At 33.4% G+C, this 21,804-nt stretch overlaps 1 protein-coding gene across 3 annotated transcripts; it reads right to left on the minus strand.

The window, feature by feature from the left end:
- Nucleotides 1–153: 153 nt before the first annotated feature.
- Nucleotides 154–20,682, minus strand: LOC124422659. Of its 3 annotated transcripts, none has more exons than XM_046959441.1 (4): nucleotides 20,471–20,682; nucleotides 6,028–6,294; nucleotides 4,802–5,080; nucleotides 154–3,672 (listed from the first exon to the last, which is right to left on the minus strand). In XM_046959441.1, the coding sequence occupies exons 2-4, from the start codon at nucleotides 6,229–6,231 to the stop codon at nucleotides 3,550–3,552; spliced, it is 606 nt and encodes a 201-aa protein (XP_046815397.1). In that variant the 5' UTR covers nucleotides 6,232–6,294; nucleotides 20,471–20,682; the 3' UTR covers nucleotides 154–3,549. The 3 variants fall into 3 exon arrangements, with proteins under 3 accessions (XP_046815397.1, XP_046815399.1, XP_046815400.1); XM_046959443.1 differs by having other exon boundaries at nucleotides 20,417–20,539; XM_046959444.1 differs by lacking the exon at nucleotides 20,471–20,682 and adding an exon at nucleotides 20,091–20,288.
- Nucleotides 20,683–21,804: the final 1,122 nt, after the last annotated feature.

A 21,804-nucleotide genomic window follows, 5' to 3' on the forward strand; every position in this document is an offset into this window, starting at 1 on the left:
TTCGCAAAAGAGAATAAAAATTTTCAATATTTTTTCTCGCCTTGCCTATTCTTTTCAAATTAATCGTTATTAGATTTCTTTACGAGCTTGTCTCATTTAAAAAGCTAAAAATGACTTTAGATCATGAATATTCGATTATACAAAAGGAATGGATCATGCTGCTTAGGCCATGTTTATTGGTGCTGTGTTTTTGTACAAGTACATCAAGTTTTATAGTCATACACTATAACGATGATTTCTTTATAATTCTTATTTTTTTTTTTTGTCCTCTACACATTGTAGATTACACAGAATATATATCGTTAGACGTACATACGTGAGCACAAAATACTTTACACATATAAGTATAGCACTCCGAATCGTCCACTTGATCGATATTTGTAATATACTTGCCGTCTAGTAGATTCGCGAGTGTTATTTTTGAAAAATAAGATGAAGAAAAATGTTTATAATAGAGTAACTCGTATCGAGAATATTCGAAGAAAGGTCCAAACCTACTTTACTTCCTCGATTTTCTTTTATACAATAAAAGGTTTCTCTTCTTTTAAATCACGAAAGTCTCCGTCCGTCGATTTCTATTACAATTCTTCTTAGGCACGACCACTGGTATTTTCTACGTTTTATATCAAAATCTTATTACATATATGTGCGTATCTGTGTAGGTATAATCTAAATAATATAAATGAATTTTGTTGAAATTTTATGGACTTGATCTTTATCTATCTTTAAGGTTTCCATCAAACTTTATATATAATGTATTTTTACGCACGCAGATTCGTACGTAATTGTATAATGCGCACACACATACTGTTTTTATAATTAACCATCTAAATGTAATAGTAGAATAGACTAATTTGAAATTTATACAAAAAAAATTCAATTAAACTTTTAGTTTCAAGATGGTAGTCATTTCAAAAGTTGAAACATATATCAAAAGTTTCTAATAATTGAAATTAAGTTAAAATAAATAAAAAATTTGCAGAAATATTTATTTGAACTAGTATAAGCCATTAAGGTGAACTACATCGGTCGTGCCTATTCTGTTCCATGCCGATTTTATCATGCATACATCAACACACACACACACATACATAAGCTAAAAAGATATTTCGAACGAAATAGAGTGCAAGACAAAGTTGTACAAGGTGGTCGTGTTCTTTCCAATAATTATAAGTAGGAAAGTTATAATATCGATTATACAAAAAATTTGTTTTTGGCAATAGAGGGCCACACACGCACACACAAATATATATATATATATATATATATATATATATGTGTGTGTGTGTGTGTGTGTGTATGTCCCTTATTTCCTTCGGCGCGAGGTACAAACGAACAATCTTTTTGTGAAAAGACGAATATAAGTTAATAGGCCAGCATTAGACGCACACTCTTAATTCATCGAGCTCAAAACGAAGCTTTACAATCCATAGACGCGGGATCGCACAATCTTTTTTTATTTTTCCATTATATCCGTTCATTCATTTGATTTATTTAATGTCTATTTTATCAAGTACTCGTGTTTTGTTCTTTAGCAGTAAATATTTCAAGAGCTAGTGTGAAAACACTATTCACGCATGTATACACACAACGTTAATACGTACATCTAAAGATTAGAAATAAATTTGAGCTTTAAAGTCGTATCTGGCATATCTTTATTCGAAAGTGTATATATATGTATATATAGATTATTTTATAGATTCATATATCTATATATTTTGATGACAGATTTCATGACATAATGAATGCATTAGATTCAACCGATTAATCCGCGAGCTCGTCTTTTAAAGCTTCGTCTTGGTAAATGCATTCAATGTGTACGGCCCTCTCTGAAATAGGCAGGTACTGTATTATGTTTCATTTGAATTCATCGATCCTCAATCGATTCGATAGGAATCAGATAATCGAACTATATGCTTCTCTCGACGATCCTCTTTCTTCGCCACTACAGTTCGTTAATTATATCATATCATTAGTTAAATTCTTTTCACCTTAGAAGAACTAAAGGTAAAGTTCTTCTTGTATTAAACGTTACAATCTTACGACATATTTAGCTAAAGGCAGATTGAATTTCTCATAGCGAAGACCATGAACGATCAGATTTAATTATTAGTTCAAAAGTAGATTCAATTAAAATTTATATGACATAACAAATAATAAAATATAAAGGTATAACTAGAGAAAGAAAAACGTATTTTTCTCAAGAAGTTCATTCAAGAATTAACGTTCGAACGAAAACGAATGGTGAAAGTTTAAATGCGATCGTTCTCGGTCAAATTTTTCGTGCGCACACTTTAATTTAACAACGTGTTTGTTACGACTGAACGTAACTCATGTAACGAATCGCGGAACATGCATCCCATCGAACAAATGCTCGATGATCCAGATCTTTCATTACTATATTACTAAATTACTTTCATGTGTTTCGAGTCGCGATGTTCCATCGGATGTTACATTCTCGGAAATCGCAGGATTTATTTATTTATTTATTTTTTTTTTTTTGTTGTATTTATTTTCTAGTCGGTAAATATCTCTATCTACTTCTTTGTAATTTTTTCTCTTGCTCTTCTAATATCGCACAGAAAACTAGAACGTCCGTTCATGAATCTTAACTTTAGTTCAAAAAGATATATTTCTATGTCGTCGAAAGAACGTAGGCCCATTTATTTATAGATTCTCATAAAATTGTTTCGAGTACTATAAAAAACCAGTCGGTGTGATATCCTAAAGAAAAAGAAATTGGTAGACTTGATTATAGACTTGATATAGGTACTTAACAGAGACACAAACTCACAATCAAAATGGGAACTCACGAACGAATGAATTCTACGTAGCAACTCGTGATTAGATTTTATTAAAATTAACTTTGAGTTATTGGATTTCAGTTACGTTCTCATTAAATATACACAAATTGCACATTGCCGCGTTCTTCGTCTTTATCCTAAAGGATAATGTATGAATCAGACCACGAGCAAAAAATTGACAAGTGTTATTTTTCGTCTACGGATCACCGAACTCGCATAAAAGTTGTCGGTGAAAAATCGCAAATGTACGTAAGTACACAGGCAATTGTTATTATGGCAAATCTTTTTTCTTGATCGAGAAAGATAGATCTACAGATGGATAGATAGATAGACAGATAGATAAAGAGAGAGCGAGAGCGAGAGAGAGAGAGAGAGAGAGAGAGAGAGAAATCGAAAATTGCCGATTTCGCGGGCGTACAGAAGATAAATCCAAAGATTCGATATTTCTCTATTAATTTGACTCTACCTCCGGATTAACGAAAATCTCTCCCCGTAGTCGGACTTTTCGTCGAGTGCACTCGAGTGCACTACTCTTTCTCTTTTTCTTATCCGTCTCAACGTCTTTGTCCCTCTTAACAATTAATCTTAAATATCTTCATGCTCTTTCCATGAATCAGTCCATTTCAAGAAACTATTTATACTTTCTTTCTTTCGTTCTTTTTTTTTTTGTGGGCAAACACGAATATATTCGGCTTCGATAAAGCAAAAATGGTTTGTTTTGTCGGTTTGCAAAAATTTGTTCTTCTTATAGGAGAACACAGGACGTGCCGTGGATCATAGAGGTAAGGAACATCGGCGTGCCGGCGCCCAATCCACCGTCAGTTTTCCCGTGCTCATCCTTATCATATTCGCAGTCGAAGTAATGACTCTGAAAGATAAGTTGCTCGTTAGATTAGCCATTGATCATGATCGTGTCATTTCATCAGCTTTTCCTTCTTATTTAATTATATTCGATCTATTTATTCATTTAAAGAGATTTAAATGGTGAAAACATCTTGGAAAGAAAGAAATTAAACAAAGAACTTCAATCAAAAAGTAAACAATATCGTGAAATTTTCGAAAGGAAATTCGATGAACTTATCAACAACTTTAATACTTCATTCTCGCTACTTTTAATTTAGTTCGAATTAAAAGTAACGATTGAAGAACGATTGACCTTTTCTCGTCGAACCGCTGATTAAACGAAGATGAAAGGAAAAAAGAGTCTTTGAAATTCCTGTTCAAAGCGAACTCTCGAACAAATTTTCCTCGACGCAAGGCCAGTTAAACCGACGAGAATCATTTGAGTTTGTCCACTTACGTATTGTCTCGTGAGATTCGTCTGAAGAAACGAGACACGAGACGAAGGATTAAAAGATCAATTGGAAGTTTCTAATTTGTCTCTTTTAACAAACTTTCAAATAAGATATTACGGTCTTACTGGTTCAAGGCGGACGTACTATATTTAATAACTCGACTATTTCGAAAATTAAAATTTACAATCTTTCAGTGATTACATAATCGTCGGTTTAATTAGAATTTCAGACAATAGATTTTGATATGTATCGCGAAGTCAGGGTTGTGATTTTCCAAGTATGATATTTCTTAAATATCATTTAAAAATCTGTAAAGTTATATATAAAGAATTGGCTTATTAATTAATTGCTACTTTCCGCCCTTTTGCGATATTTGAAATTTGAAATTTTACATTTAAAAGCTAGACACTTTTCTCCTTATATTTAGAAAGATGAGAAATACCTGATAAGTCAATAAAAATGCATTGTTCGCATTATCAAAGAAAAAAGTAAGGTATGAATATGAATTATCGATTGGTTTGTCTTTTATAATACAATATAAAAATTTTTCTTTATAAAACCCCGACATAAAAGGATTAGAATAATTTTTTGTTTTGTAATAAGGCCGAACGATCTTTTCGAAATGAACGAAAAAGCAAATTTTGTTTCTATTAGTTGCGCTATTTAAAAGCAAGAAGTCTTTTACATAATAAAATTTCATACCTGACAATCAAAACATCTGCAATGATCGCTCATTTTACAAGTAATTCCCCATTGTTTGGCAACCGCTCTATAAAATTCTTTGCTCGATTTATGAAGAATTTCTGTCCCTTTGACAGGCTGTCTCCCTCCACCTCCTGGACCGCAACCACTACCGCCACCTCCTTCACCGCTAACAGCAGGTTTGTACCTCTTCAAAGCTTGTCCTTGTTTTTTTGTATACTCTTCTACCTCGTCCATTTCCTCTTCCCCCTCATTATCAGCCGATTGCCTCATTCTCGTCTGCAATGATAAAAATGAGCATTGGAATGTTTATCATTATCATACTTCTTCGAAAATTTTCTTGGTAATCTTAATTACTTATGCGTCAAGGTACGTGAAAATGTGTATTACAATATAGATTTTCATAAAATAAGCGTTTGTTAATGTCGATGATAATATTTTCTTTCGTCAAATTGAATTTTATACTAATACCTACACATTATGCAATATCACGATGATATTGGTTTACTGTTAAATTATTATACATGTAATATTATATTATTTATCCTGTATCTTTGCTTGATCAATAGTTTCAAAGTATCGAAAAATAATAATCGTTAATAATTGATATCGACGTTTGCATGAAGTTAATCGTGACAGAACGAAGATAATTCTATTAAAATGATATAAATAATTATATGTATAAGAATTAGTAAAAATTGTATCAAAATTTGTATTAAATAATTGTATTAAAATGCTAATACGAGATTTATATTCTTTCATTCCTACCTTAAACTTATTTAACGAAAGTAAGTTGCAATTATTATCCTAACCATGGATGGAGAAAGTATTTGATTACCAATAGAAAAGTTGGCGCGAAAGAAACGTGGCGCAAGTAACGTCATATAACTAATATTTGCAATGCGATGAATTATATGCGGCGGTACACCGCATGCACAATATTTGGAACACATGCGAGTAAAGCATGATTAATTAGTTCCGCGTATACGAATGATCGAGTGAACAAAACAAATAATATTGTAATTTTATATAAAAAATTATATTTATATATGCATTTTAATGCACTACTAAAGAAACTCAAAGACATTAATAATGAACACGACAATGTCCTTTATGTAATATTACATAGATAGAAACACAGGCGAAGTTGGAATAATTTTATCGTTTCGATGCTAAGGATGAAACGGAAAAGGCGGATATAATAGAGTTGGAAAAAAATACAAGACCTCTTCGAGAACGTGCTGATAAGAAGGCGGAGGCGAGCTCGGCACCGTCGATTCGTTTCTCAGGACAAAACTGTTGCCGTTCGTTCCGAGTGTATCCGATGTCGACAGGAGTGGTGAATTAATCAAACGCTGTTGGCTAGAATCTTCCGATTCTGTGCTGTTACTGCGGCTACCCTTACTGCCGCCGTTTCGCGACTTCGACATCTTCGAGAAACGAAGCTTGAATGGCGCCAGCTTGATCGATTTTCTTGTACCACTTCTTCAGTGCTGTAATATAAACGAAAATTCTGATAGTGTCTCTTTCGTTCCTTCTTACATATTGTATTCCTGACGAATTAAACAATACGTCACTTTTTATTAATCAAGTGTTCATTTTGTTTCATATTATGTAAAAAAGTAATATTATAACTCGGAAATACTGTAAATTCTAAATAATCCGCTATCCGTCGGAATGAGAAAGTGTATACCGCACGGTATCCATATGCATACCATCTAATGCCATGTATACCACCTAACCATCTGCGGGGACACACTAATATTTAGTCACGCAGATAGTTAGCTGATGAGGTTAATTGAGAAACGGCGGAACGATACGATTAATTGATATCACGAAATATCCTTCAAATATTTCTGTGGTTTATTATAAATATGACTATTTCATATTTGTGCCTATTTTTGGTCACTTGAGTTGAAAAGACACGACTGCGACCGACGAACTGTACGAATTTTTCTACACCTTAACTTTAAAACAGTGATCATGGAATATTTTTGATCATAAGACAAATTCGCGAAACATAAAAAACCAGTAAGGTCATAAAACTGACAATGATCTTTTATTAAAAAATGTTCTATTTATCTTTCTTTTTCCTTCTATTTTTTCATGTTTTCCCCTTTGAAGGTTTGGAATGTGTAATCTAACGATTTACTTAGAACAGGAAGTTACACCGACGCCTTTTTACTACCTATGTATTTATCAAACGATCGCTATCCTATCGCTATTGATACTCTCTCTATACTTCTACGAATCTCGGGCTCCTCGTGCGCTCACCTAACACCATTGGAAACATAAACAGTCCGGAAGACCTCCAATATCTTTGTTTATGAAATACATCCTGCTAAATATTTCGAATCTTGCGTCAGCTGAAGCTCATTTCGTTTAATGACGTGATAGTAAACCAATCAGAATTATTAACATTTTTATCTGATAGAAAGTCATTGATCAGTTATTAAGTCTGTATTCTGTAAAACTAATGATTAATCTGTGTTTCGTATCCCGTGAAAAAAATCTTTAAAGGTTGATTCTCATATTTTAGTTCATATGTTAAAAGGTGGTAACGTACAGACCGATGAAAAATCCCCTTTCTTCATAGACAAAAAATTGCAAGTAAAGAAAGTAAGTAAAATCCGTCAATTTCAGTTCAGTCATAGGGATTGTTCGGTCACATTGATTTTAACATTAATTTAAATCTACACGTTCACATATTTTCGTTCAGATCCGTCATATTTTCTGTACGCCCGAGATCGTCGTTAACGGTTTTCTTTTTCGAAATGACTGACAGAATTCTGATAAACTGCGGTGTTTTGGTACGGCATCTATGGAACGGCACAGAGATAAAGAGGTTTTTTTATCGTTCCGCCTATTCCTCGTCTTTTAAACTTTAAAGCGACATATTTTAAGCGTTCCGTTTCCTCCATTTATTGACGGAACATCTCTTTTTCGTACCATTGTCAACGTAAATAAAAGTTTTTGCCGTGATCAATAAGATAAAATTTCATTTTTTATGAAATTTTAAACATATCAGAAAATGAAGAACATTTTCGTCATATTTGAATTTTTTACTATCGATAAGATATTAAAAAATCCAAATAGCAGAATGTGTCGCGAACTAAGAAAAAAATTTATGATGATAGAGTTAATGGTATAGATCGTAATAAATGGATAACTTCTTCGCCGTGGGCCGTATAACTCCATCATCAATCAATCTGTTTCCCAATTACTTAACCATGTTCATCACTTTTCGTTCGAGGCGTGTGCGACTTCAGCGACAGGTATGAACAAAATATGAACTACAAGCGGAACAGGGCAAACGCTATACCCATTATGCGCCTATCGTATCGACGTATATAAGCTTGCGTAGATTATACCCCATTCAAAACATTCAAACTTCTCGATGAACAAGAATTGATGAACAAGGTCTCATTTTAAGATGGAGATTTAAAGAAGCAGTCAGAATGTTCGAATTTTTGATAAAAATCTGTGTCACAAAATTCTGTTTTTCCGAGAATAGTTCATATACAAAAAAAAAAAAAGAAAAAAAAAAAAAGAAAAAAAAAAAGATTTTTTGGAAACTTACAAAAGCAGTATCCTCTATGCTGTAAATGATGCAATCTACAGAAATTAATTCTGGAGGTTTAGAGAGGTGAATTTTGATGCCAAAGATACAATTTACAAGAAACATTGAGGTTAACGAATCATAACGATACTTTATTAAAATAACAGCTAAAATATCGCTTTTAAATGAAAGATAATATTTGCGTACGTGAAATTGATAACGGTACGAAACTGATATGTCTGAAGATCCTACTCCACGGATTTCGAGAGTGTTAAAGGTGAGAATAGACGGAGAATTCTCACTTTTAGAAAATCTTCTTTGTCTACAGACAAAAGATTGCAGATTATCAGAATTTCATCAGTTATTTAATAAAAATATCGTTGACAATGATGTCGGACATAGAAAAAATATGATGGATCGATGACTGAAATGAGATTGAACGGAATTATGCGCGAACGTGCACATTTAAATTACATTCAAGAATGTTAAAATAAGTGTTACCAAATAATCGGAACGGAAACGTAACAGAGATTTTTAATCGAGTTTAAATCTGTATTTTGAAATCAGTAAATTTCCAATAAATTGAGAACAATCTGTGAGTAGTCTCTCATAACTTTTACCGAACATGGTTCGTTTATCATCGAGATAAAAGACCATTCAAGAATTATTACATCGCTCGTAAAAAAAGTAAGCGATTTGAAATTTTTATCTTTAATATTCTGTTCTCTAATACCTTTGATTCGCAGAGCCTTTTTACCTACCAAATCACCTTTTATTTTATCTTATCAATCTATATAACTTATGTTCCTTAAAGTCAAGATAAAGACTTAATGGTCTAATTAAAAACTAACTACCTGAAATAACGCCATTGGATCTAACAGCTATAATTAAAATAATTCTTCCATAACAATTTTATTTAGATCAATTTTAATGCGATATTTAAGCTTGCCGGCTTTTGCAGATTTCAACAATATCAAATCTAATATTTATGCCTACTCTCATTTCGTCATCTATCGAAGGGACATGTAACAAATCATAAAAAGAGTAAAAAGTATGGTTTGTAATTGGTACAATAATGATATTCCTCATAGAAATGTTTGACACAAAGATATTCGCCACGCCGCGCATATCGCATGAAAGCCAACATTCCATAAATGCAACATTTTCCATAAAAGCCCGTTCATTGCTAAAGTAATAGAAATTACTTTACCGTATAATTGTGACAGAAGATCTATTGTTTGATATGATATGAATTTGAAATCGTAGTATTTGGGAGCAAAAGACCTGGTGAACCTATATGAATTCAAAGCAAGTAAATGGTAGATTTGGAAATGTGCAGAGAATCGTATCTCGCAAGAAAGCAATATTTAGAACGCGACGTTTTAAGACTTGCGAAAGAATCTTTTGTAAGATCTAATATCTCAACTATTGGAATGGATAAAATTCATAATGTAGACGAGAGTGACTTCAAGCTTGAAATACAATTTAAAAACATTGAAAAAATCACATTGAAAAAATCAGTAGAAAGAGTGAAAACAGTAGAAAGAGCTATTCAATCGATATCCCGTCTACGACACAAAGTTACACTATAATGTCTATCATTTTAACAAGCGAACGTCTTCCTTTATCAGTATATATAGTTTTGAAGAAGTCTGGAGGAATATTTGATCCAAGGTTGCAAGAAACTTTATTCTGTCCAAGAAATACTTATATTGAAGGTTAAAAATCAGGAAAACTTATGTCAGAACATTTCAAAACTTGGTTCAATCAACGAAAACAAGTATATCTATAAAAAACGCAAAAGCTTCTCGCTATTCTATTCAATGAAGCACTGCACATGGTCAGAACATTATTCAAATCAGTTAAATCGATTGATTTCAAAGAAGTGACATTTTCAATCTTCAGGTGTATTTGGTTTTCGAATATGTAAAAGTTCCGATGGTGGAAAAATTGGAAATATAATTAGGAAAATTTATTCCCAAAATAATAAATTTCAACCGAAAAATAATAATTTTTTAAAAAGTATTTATTTATAGAAAAATGTATTACCTGATTCTATATGCAAGAGATCTGAATTAAAGATATTATCAATTATTATATCCAATTATTATATAAACCAAATACACGTGAAAAATAGAATTCGTCAAAACAACTGCAATGAATGACTGTAAGAGAGACGCTTACTTAGCTTTTCCTAGTTTACTACAAGTTTCATCTTATCTACGTTGTAAACGGCATTGCGCATTTATATTAAAGTTCTCGTCAAACGTAACTTTATAGCTACTCGTAGTACGCCACTTTTATAATTTCGTGGAATACTTTTAACAAGTTTACGGAACTCTAGTATTCTCAGGAACGCCAATTAAAAATCACTGCTATAAAAAGTTACACATTACTTGTAATCTCTCTACTGCCGGTTCTTCGCTGCTTTTACCCGGACACTAGATAACAAAATCAATATATTTTAATTTGCCAACATTTTTTTACCTTTAAGTAAAGTTTATACATTGTTTTACAAAGCAAAGCTTTATTTAATTTTTCGCCCTAAAATTTTTTCTGTAACAAGCAATCTAATATTTATAATAATATAAAGTTTAATATCCATAATATTTGTAAAAATGCGTTGCTTACACTATGAATGCAACCTGTTATCATATTAATAATTTTCATAGCACATTTTTGATACATCAGAATAGAAAAAAAATGTTAATTTAATTATTTTCTTGCTCCGATTATACTTGCTATATCATTTGTGTTGATTATTAGATATTACATAATACATAATTTTTCATGTCCTGTTGTTCTTAATTATTTATTAATGAAATAATAGCTGCAATGACTCATATATAGATTGACGATGCAATTCGCGAACATGATGTGGTTATTGGTGGCTCTCTTTCGTGTCTTTAAACTCCAAAAGATTTAACGATGAATTGTTACCAAATAATTGTGTATATTTTGAAACATAATGAATTCTTTTTTGTAAATACGTAATTTTAAAATTAAATTGCAACAAAATACATAATTTTTTAATTATTTACGGATGCCACATCTATCTATAAAGTTGTGACAAGATACATCTATATTACGCGAGCTATACGTGCTAGTATATAGATGATTTATTGGAAACTTAAATAAAAATATTGTTTTGTAATTGTTATACATTATTTGCTTGTATTGGTAAAATCAATACATAGGCGTTTAATAATTCCTGAATTGCTGGAATTGTCCAGCTGAATATTTCTCACGATCTATGTTTTTGAGCGTTCAATAACTGGATCGTTTTCCCTATACCTATGTTTTATCTTTATGTAGAGAAGAAAGTAAAATTATGATTATTATGAAAATTGATAGCAAAGTCGATTTGATATTATGGAATCGGATGTGAGAGATTTCCCGGTTGCGAATCGGAGTTGATCTATATAGAAAAGGTGAGTGGTAGAACCGTGTCCTGGAAGTGCATCGAATGAATATACCAACTGCATCTGTCGTTGACCTACTAACCGACTTTCGAGATATTGTTGCTCTCGTCGAGAAGGATCGACTAAGCTGCACCTGCGACCACTGACTTTTGAGCCATCGATTTCAAAAGCTTAAGCTTGGTCGAAAGTGCTTAAGACCACGTGGAGACATTCTCAGATTTTCCAAGAGTTTCTTTTCTCTCTTATCCTAAACTCAGTTAAACCGCAGATGAGATTATAACAATCTGAATCCGAATTAAATTCGAAACCCCCTTTTATTGCGTTCTTATGCAGCTCCGAATCGATGAAAGGAGAATAAAGCGTTTATCTTAAATATTGGATTTAATTTTCTTTCATGTAAACGACCCATGCTCGTCTCTCTCTCTCTCTCTCTCTCTCTCTCTCTCTATCTATCATCTATCTATCTATTTATCTCTCTTCAACCTACCTCCCATCCTTCCTCTATCTTTTTCACAGAATGATTGTTCTATTGACTGTTTTCGATAGCTTTCTTTTATTCGCGCAATATCGATTAATACCAAACTAGTGAATCCATGATACACGAATAAGAATTTACGAAACTACTTTCTCTACCAATGATTCTAGCATATGGATAATTTCAGGTAAATATTTGTAACCATTTAAATAATATACTGGAAATAACAATTAACAATGAGATTTCAATGAAGTTCGGATTGATGATCAAGAAACGTTTGTTCGTGCTGCCCACGTCATTTTACGTGGTACGTAAAAATTCGATTCTGTTGTCATCTTGCTTAAAGTAGAACAGAATTATAGTTTCTTGCCTTTTTAGTAAGGCTATAAACGTTATTGTAGCTTAAACGAGGGTTCCAAAGAGAGTAAAGAAAGTTATTCGAACAAAGGAAAAGATGGGTATGAACGTAAAAGTACGTAGACTCAAAGTACGTAGGATCAAAAGTTGAGACAAGCTTTTTCCTTGAGGACAATGAAACTTCTTCGAAACTAAGAAACATTTATAGTTTAGATAAGCTTGAAAACGAGTAAGATGGCATCGTTGAATTGATAATCGAAGGCGTTATCGTCCAGTAAGAAAAGTTAAAGAAAGAGCTCGCAATCAGCGAACTCTTATAATTTTATGAAGATAATTAGAGAGCTTCTTCGAATTGCGGTTGGGACGATTTGTTCTAAGTAGATAACTTCGGTGTCGCAATCAGATGCTCAGATGGGATATCACTTCATAGAGAAACTCCGAGATTGATTTAAAGCGCGATGGGAGTAATTTGCTTTAAGTAAAGTACATCCCTCTCTGTAATCAGAAATTCTTCGCATGGATCAATCAATTTACAGAGAAAAAGTGAGGGAGAGAAATTTATAAGGAAAGGATTCTTCGTTATTTGCGATTCAAAAACGTAATTAATCTATTTGTATTGTCAAATTTCTTCAAATTCAGTAAAATCAAAAAAACAACATCGCTGAAAGAACGAGAAAGATTAACATAGCTGTATTCTTTCTTTGGAGAAAGAAAAAATGAAAAAACTTCGTCTTGAATTTTCGAAGCGAATAGAAGTAAGAGAGGAAGGAAGGATTGCTGGGGTGAATCCGTGTGCCTGCAACGATGCAGATCATTGGAATAAGACGATTTGTCGTCCTTTGCGACCCACATTCCGTTGCGTACAGGACGGAATAGGTAGCAAAGTAGGTTGTGCCCGTGGAAAAGGTAGCAGGGCTCGGGATGAATACTCAACCGAGCCACCCCTTACGCTCCTCATCCAGCCTCTTTCCCTGTCCTTCCTACACCCCTGACAGGAGTGGACGGTTTCGTGTCAGTGGACCGAGCTGGGAGCAGTGCATCCTGGGCTCGCGCCTCTCGTCCTAGTTTCTCTCATACTCGTCTCTCCCACTCTCCCTATCCTTCTCTTCTCTCCCCTACAGTTTACGAGGTACGTCCCATCTTTTGCCTCTTCAACATTATCAGTTCCACCATCGCTTCCGACACCCGTAAGTCTTTCCAATTCCATTATTCTTAGTTCGTTTTCCGAGCCTTCGTATTTGCTTGGTGTTTGGCTAAGCAACTTCGACTGTTATTCGATTGCTCTTCTTTACCTTACCTATTGCATCAATCTATAATACTTCTACGTTTGCACTACTTTCAGAGGTAACTCCGATAGGATCTACCTTTGTCTTGCTATTCTGGCTCAGCGTAATAAAAGAGAGTAAGAGAGAAACTACTTTTACCACTTTATTATTCCACCATACCTCTTTCCAGAATTCATCATTTATCTCTCCTAAGAACGTTTTTATATTGGCTTTATATAATATTATATGTTTCTTGAAAATCTTCACCCTGTTCTTCGTAAGACGACACCATCAAATTTGGCGAATAAACAATTCTTCATCCTCATCGTCCTTCGATTTTATTTTGCATCGATCGTACCTTCTTTTGTTTTATAGACAGGCATTATCGAAGTGACACTTTAATGGAAGTGGTTTCGTCTGTGAACCTTTGTCCTAAGACCCTTCCTATGCATGCATATATGCGAAGTTCACTCGATTGTTATTATCAAGGATAGTGTCGAGTACCTTACGAAATAATCTCGAGTTTTCTTATATGAGCTATAACGGATATATATATATATATATATATATATAGTATTAATTTCTAATAGATTATAAAGTCAATTCGTGATCACGTGACTGGCAACAATGTTTTTGGCCACTTCAGATATTTTACAAAAGATCAAAATAAAAAAGGAGCATTAACTTTTCGACATACAGATCGATCGACGCAGAATCGCCAGAAGATTTTCCATTTCGGTGACTACTTCCGTATCAACTAACTTACAATTAGTTCGCTCGGATCAAAACTCGAAATCATTCACCCGGAAAAGTCTTGTTAGTTTCTCTGGTAAAAAAGTAAAATAAGGAAAAAAAAAAAAAAGAGTTTTTATATCACAATAACGTCCGGTTATACCAAACGAGACGGATATTTTCCCAGTTGAAATATTAACTCTGTGTTATCGTTACGAAATATCGAAAGCTCACTGTCAACGTCGAGCTTTTTCGCGTCAAGGCCAAGTTTTTCTAAAGACCTCGCTTAAAAGAGCCCACGATCAATGATTCTCGTCCTTGATGACATTGAAAAAATTATTTCGAAAAAAGAAATTTGGCGAGTTTACGAATTCGCAGATCGATCTCAGTGGTAAATAATATCTATATTTATAGATCTCTCTCTTTTTTTTTTCTTCTCTCTATTCAAGAGATCAATGAATACTTACAAAGATCTTTCGTTTCTTTTCGCAAGGTTTATAACGATTCATATATAATATTGAAGCGTACGCACCGGCCGAAAAGAAATTCTTCCCATCGTTCCATTAGATAAACGCTGGAATCGGATCGTTTACCACAACGATTATTATTCGAGATGATTAATTGATATCCATGATAGAAAGGAGCATTGTATTACGCACGAGTGCTCCGAACGAAGATTCATTTCAATGGTTACGATACGTCAAAATTATTTCCATCCCTCTATTCCATTCCCTTTAGATCGGCTACTCTACTTTAATACAGCTTTGTTTAAGGTAAAACGAACCATTCCGATTCTTTTTAATGTTGCTCACGAGAGCAACAAATTTTAAAGATGACGTTCACCTATTCTCTATATTTATAAGTAATGTATTAAATAAAGATTGTAGAAAAAGTAGGATTACATAGAAATAAACACAAGAAAATTTTTCTATTTATAATACTATGCTTTCCAAGTTTTAACTTTCCCGATTAATATTTTCGATCACTTAATTTCACTTTTAATTTAACATCAATCCCTCAGTAGCTTTCTTACGTCTAGATGACGATTGTATTATTATATAATTCTTTTTGTATAATAAAAAATAATATCATATTTTAACTTGCACATATAATCAAAGTAATGTGATTTTTTCAAAATGAAATAGCAAAATCATTAATTGTCAAAGCTAAAAAATGTTTACCTAATACAATGAGTCTCTAGAATTCTTTTTCTTTTTAATCGTCTCACGATTAAATTTAGAAAATTATATCTTCTATAAATTTTCGATACATTGGATAATTTATTATGCTCCTTCAGCACAGCTTGGTATAACTTTTACATTAGAATTTTCTTTAAATTGTTAATTTCTTTCTTAAATTATATTTCGAAAACGTATAATTCCGAGAAATTTGTATAATACCATAATTCATTGTTTTCTGAGAGAACAACTTAGTACACAATTTTGAAATGCATGCTTCTATAAAGAAGAAATATTTTTTAGTCCATTTTAAAAGTAGGAAATATTTTACAAAAGGGCATAAACTTAGTACAAGCCAGTAAAGTTTTAATTTCAAAAAATTCAAAAATTGCAATGTTAATTTTTCAGACACATAGAAGGAAGTAGAACGAGACGGAAAGATCGGCATTTTGGTTTTTTAACAATAGTACGGGGATGTAATTCATGGTTAATGCCTGGAATTATTTTAAATATTGTGTTACAATTTTTATCCTTTTTAATGCATATGCGGCTTTTGACGAATCGTTTTATTTTTCTTCATTTTACTTTTAAACCCGAAAATCGAATCGAACCATAGATCTCGTATGAGCCGTTCTTTGATACAAATTTCAAATCAATTCGTTCAACTATTTAGACTAGGACTATACGTGCGTTTTATATTCTCCGTCGGAGTAGAATCTTGACTGGATGAGCGTTTTACACGCCAAACATATTGTATCGCATTACATATTTTGTTTTCCGCACGTAACACGCGACAGGCGACATTTCGCAAAGAGTGCCAGAACGTGTTCCATACTTGTTATGTCAGTTGCATTAAAACACAATTCCTATTTCGGCGGAGAAAACGCAACGTGCAACACGCGGCATGTAAAATGCCCGTGTAATCCTGACATTAAACTATAGTACCAATATGTTTTTGTTCGCGCACACACGCATACATAACATATGCGTTCAACTATGTAAATACGTACGTAATAAATTTTTGCAAGGGACTTGAAGAAGGACAGAAGAAATTTTTCTTTGAATCCACGCAATTTTGGTTTTTAGAAAGTCAACTTTCGTATCAAAAGTGTTGCAGAAATTTATGTTACTTTTTACTATTTTTAAAATTTCTGCAGTCTTTGAGAATTTTCCGTTGTACATATAATATTTTTGTATAAATATTTGAATTTCCAAAATATTTCCATTTTGAAAAGAGATGAATTCACCGAAGAAATTACCTGTTTATCCTTCTTGCAAGTAACTTCATTGTTTATATATTAATGTTTAATGCTAATAATTAATTTTTATATAAAATGTAAAAAATGACGTATACCGTAATAATAATTTCGGAAGTAATGGTTTGTTACACTTTGCGCTACGTTAAGAGCATAAAAAATTTCCTGCGGTCATACCTGAATAAGGGAGGGAAGAAAATTAATGGATCGATAGTTTCATCTAGGTTGCTTCGTAAGTCGTATCCAATTTCTTCGTATCCAATATAAAATATGAGTTAAGTATATCATCATTTGATAAATTAATACTCGGCACTATATTTCCTGCCTTTCCTTCCTTTTCTCCCTTAATACTTAAATATACCTGCATTAATGTTATCCCGTGAAAGGAATAATGAATAAATAAAAATTCGTACAAGTTGCAGATAGGTCCACGACAATGCTGTGGTAACAGCCTCGCCTTTAAATAATCGACTTACGTTATCGTAGCTTACTATGTAGAACAATCATGGGAATTCGCCTTGTCACGCGAGAAGTGACGTAGAAACTGTTCTACGAAAGTCTAACAACGACACGAAAGAAAAGTAGTCCGTAGTAATAAAATGATTAGGCGGTAAACGAGCCATAAAGATCATCGAAGTATTAGAAAGAAATATACCGCTTTTGATATTAGTTATCTAATGGCCACGTAGCGTTTTTATTCTTTTTATAAACGAATAAACGTTTTTATTCTTTTATAAACGAAAAAGAGATGAGAACAAGCGTTAAAAAAATTCCCTTCATCCAAGGGCAAATGATTTATTATACATTGATAAATCTTGATAATAAATAGTTTATCGTTGGAACAATTATTGGAAAAGAAATGAATTAGAAATACTGCGTATGATAAGAAAACAAAGGATTGACAGATCTTATGTTCTCTAGAAAACAAAGGGTTGACATATCTTATGTTCTCCATAACTGCGATGGACTAAACTTGGCATGAATCGAAGAAGAAGATAAGGAGAATAAAGTACGAAAGAAAGTATATTTGAATGGGTTTCTAAAAGGGAAGGACGTATGTTATATCTCATACGATTAATAGGAAAACGTAGAAAACACAATTCATTGCTCGCCGTAGCAATTAAAGAAGCAGTTGATGTAACTTTTACTTTGACAAAAAAAAAAACAAAAAATAAATAATAATCCAATAATAATTTTTATTAACTGCGAGCACAAAATTGTATGTAAAAATGTAATGCATTCATTATTGATTTTCAAAGTCGGATATTCAATGGCATATATTATCCTATATAAAAAAGCAATTATAAAGCAATTAATTGTCTTTAAGTTTTCCTGTAAATTTCATGAAATGTAATATTCTAAACAACCATTCATTTCGTGATGAATTGTGCGGGCGTTACAAGCTTTTTCCTTAAAGAAAAAAAGAAACATGACCCGACGTTTTGAATAATGAATGTTAAGCGTTGTTCAGAAAATAAATATACTCTTTCAATAATGTTCACATTTTAGTTTTCTGATTTTTCTCAAAATTACATTGACAAACATCTCTGTCAAGCGGGATTCGTTCGATGACCCGAGGAAAGATAAATGGAAAAAAAAAAAAAAAAAAGAGAGTAGTTTTCGACCATCATGGTAGATCATCGTGCAAGCTATCTTTTTCAGAGTTTGCAGAAAACCGTTTCACGGTTTCACGGCTCGAATTCTAACCGTATTCGGGTCAAATTCGTGCCAACGAGTAATCCTAAACCATCAAACAAACTTCGCGCCCGTTCGATGCCGGATACTTCCTTTCCCTCGTTCGTGTAAAAGCTTCCGTTCCAAAAAAAAAAAGCAATCTCAGGATGGGTTAAGGAAAATGACGCAATAATGGCATCAGATTTTCTTCTCGATTTTCTAATGGCAAAAATAATCACAACCTTTCAAAGTGATCTTTTTACCTAAAAAAGACCTACCGTTTGTTTCGTAATATACAAAAAATCGTGTGTTCCTTCAAATTAGTTATAGCTTTGATAACAAGTTGGGTTAAAAAAAAAAAAAAGAAGAAGAAAAAAGAAGCTTCGTCGAAAAGTGACAAACAGTGCAATAACGTTTGTTTCGATAGATCCAAGCGTAAAATTAATTGCGCAACACGGGCCGATGCTTTGGTACTTTTCGATATAAAGTGTGAACAGGACAATACGCTGCGTGACATAGAAACGGTTAATAAACTCTGTACGAGTAACGTCTATAAAAAGAATTTTCTTTTTTCCTAAATTCTTGCTTTTATTTACTTCGAGTGGTAACCTATGGTTTTTTTCATCCTGAATTTTTAATATAATTCATGCAATTATCTTACAGTAAAATAAAAAACTCATGAAATTATAACTTTCGAAAATAATTCTATATTACGATGGAATGAATCGTGCAAAGGAAGTTCTATCAGTAAAATCCATATATTCGAATCAAACATTGGAATATCTGATAAGAACTTAATCTCAAATCTTGTGAAGTAATGATATATAAAAAAAAAAAATGATACGAAAGCTCTTTCAGAGCGTCCAATTGAAAATAATTTTCAACAATTAATATCGTCTCAATCATAATATCGACATTTTTGAAATGAGCTTAATGGACAACAAAATTCCATTCCCAAAATTCGCTCTCACGTCATTGGCATTGAGCAGCTCTCTCGAATCTCTTCTCCACCACTCGAATCATCCCCAATTCGCTCTCGAATCCTTTAGCGTGTTCGATTACGCGAGATCGAGTAACCTGTTCGCTTACAAGTGACACTAGAGAGAGGGAGAGAGAGAGAGAGAGAGAGAAAGTAGAAGTCAAAAAGAATAGACGATGAAGAAATTAAAGAAAAAAAAAAAAAAAGAAGAAAAAGAAAGAAAGGCAAAACGCGTGGTAGAGAGATGTCGATAACAAAACGACATAAAAAATATGCAATTGACGACGGAGAAGAATATAAAGGATAGAAAAAGGAGTAGAAAACAAGAACAAAAGAATAGTAGTGAGCTGTTTGAAATTACTTGTACCTACCCCGCGGACCGTACTACTTACACACATACAAAATGTCAAAACAACCATCCACCATCGTTTTATTGATCCACAATGTAGCACTCTCTCTTTCTATCTATATTTCTATCTCTGTTTGTCTGACTGTCTCTTTATCTTTGCCTTTCTCTGCTTCTCTCTCCCGCTCCCTCTCACGCACGAACGCGCACAGACACGTACGTCGACCCTTCGCGTCTCTTCGGCCATCTGATTGCGTAGTAAACTCGAAAAAAAAAAAGATTTATTTCGTTTTGGCAAGGAAACAAAGACGATACGATCATGTCGCAATGACGATAATTCCGAAATACGAATATATAAAGGAAATTACTCACGAAGAGATGATTTTCAAGTTGAATAGAAGACTATTGGACACGTATGGTACTCACTGTATCTCTTTTCCTCATCCGAGATCGTCGACAACGATGGTATACTTGAAATCCAGGTGGCGAGACGGGTCGAGACTCACACGGGATGCCGAGGCACGACGGCCATTTTGCAATGAGTGTTCTGCCCTCTGGACGAGTCGCCATAAAGTTACTGTCCTCATAGAACTACCCTCTCTCAGCCTCGTGAACTTTACTATATATCTTGCCCTCCGTTCTCTTTTCCTTCTCGTTTCCTTTTCCTATATTGTTCTTCTTTTTTCCTTTCGTAACGTTGCCCATGGAATTTAATAATGTCTCTCGATCTGTATAAATATCGAATTATACGAAAGTTTAAGTTCTTTTTCGAAAGTTTCCAGATAATTTCATAAACGTCGATGCCTCTATATTTTAGAGCAAAGCCTGGCAGTAAGGTTCATCGAATTATACCTGGTCGAGAAACTCCCGAGTTAAGAACCAGAGAAGAGCCGTCAGCGTTGCCTGTACCACTACCATTGCTACTAGTTGGCTGCGAGCATTTTGCAAATTCAGCTACAAATTTTGCTACTCAAACGAGCTCTGTCTCTTACTTGCTCTCTCTCTCTCTCTCTCTCTCTCTCTCTCTCTCCCTCTTTCTACAACGTCTGCCGATGTAACGTGCAAGCTCCGGGATCGATGCTGCAAAAGTGTTTTATCGAACTCGTTGATCAGGAAAGAAAGAGCTTTGTCACCAGTTTCGATCTTTCTTTTCGTTTTTTCTTAACTTCCGAAAGGAATTTAACGCCGTATTTTTTCCAAAAATATTGTTTTTCAAACATTTCCTTTCAAGCTTTATGAGAGATTTTCAAGAAAAAGTAAGATTTCAATTCGTATACTTTTGATATCACCCTTTTCTCGATATACATGGTCATCGTTGCGTTTCCCTTTTGAATTATTTTGAATATTTTTTTATACGTTCGATGAACGAACCTTCGATATTGAGAAAGCAATGATGAACGATGTTCCTCGGCCGATATCTAGCTTCAAAATTTACACTTGTATAAGTTCCATTCTCGTCAATCCTAACGTCGAGTTTTTATGACGAATGTGATCACAAACGTCCCATGAGAAACTGTCCGTAGCTTTTAAAACTTCTCCCGACGCGTAGTTTTCTTGGTGGCTAGTGTAAAGCTTCAAGGATATCGCTACCCTTTGCATCGACTTTTGGTCAACGATGAAATATTGGCTATGAAGGAAAGATACGATAAAAAAGCAGGAAAAAGGAAGATATCAGAAAAGCAAACTTACACTTTTCGATTTATTCTCTCCTCCTCCTCCTCCTCCTCCTCCTCCTCTTCTTCTTCTTCTTCTTCTTCTTC

Source organism: Vespa crabro, chromosome 3 (genome assembly GCF_910589235.1).
Source record: "Vespa crabro chromosome 3, iyVesCrab1.2, whole genome shotgun sequence".
NCBI classification, from domain to species: domain Eukaryota; kingdom Metazoa; phylum Arthropoda; class Insecta; order Hymenoptera; family Vespidae; genus Vespa; species Vespa crabro.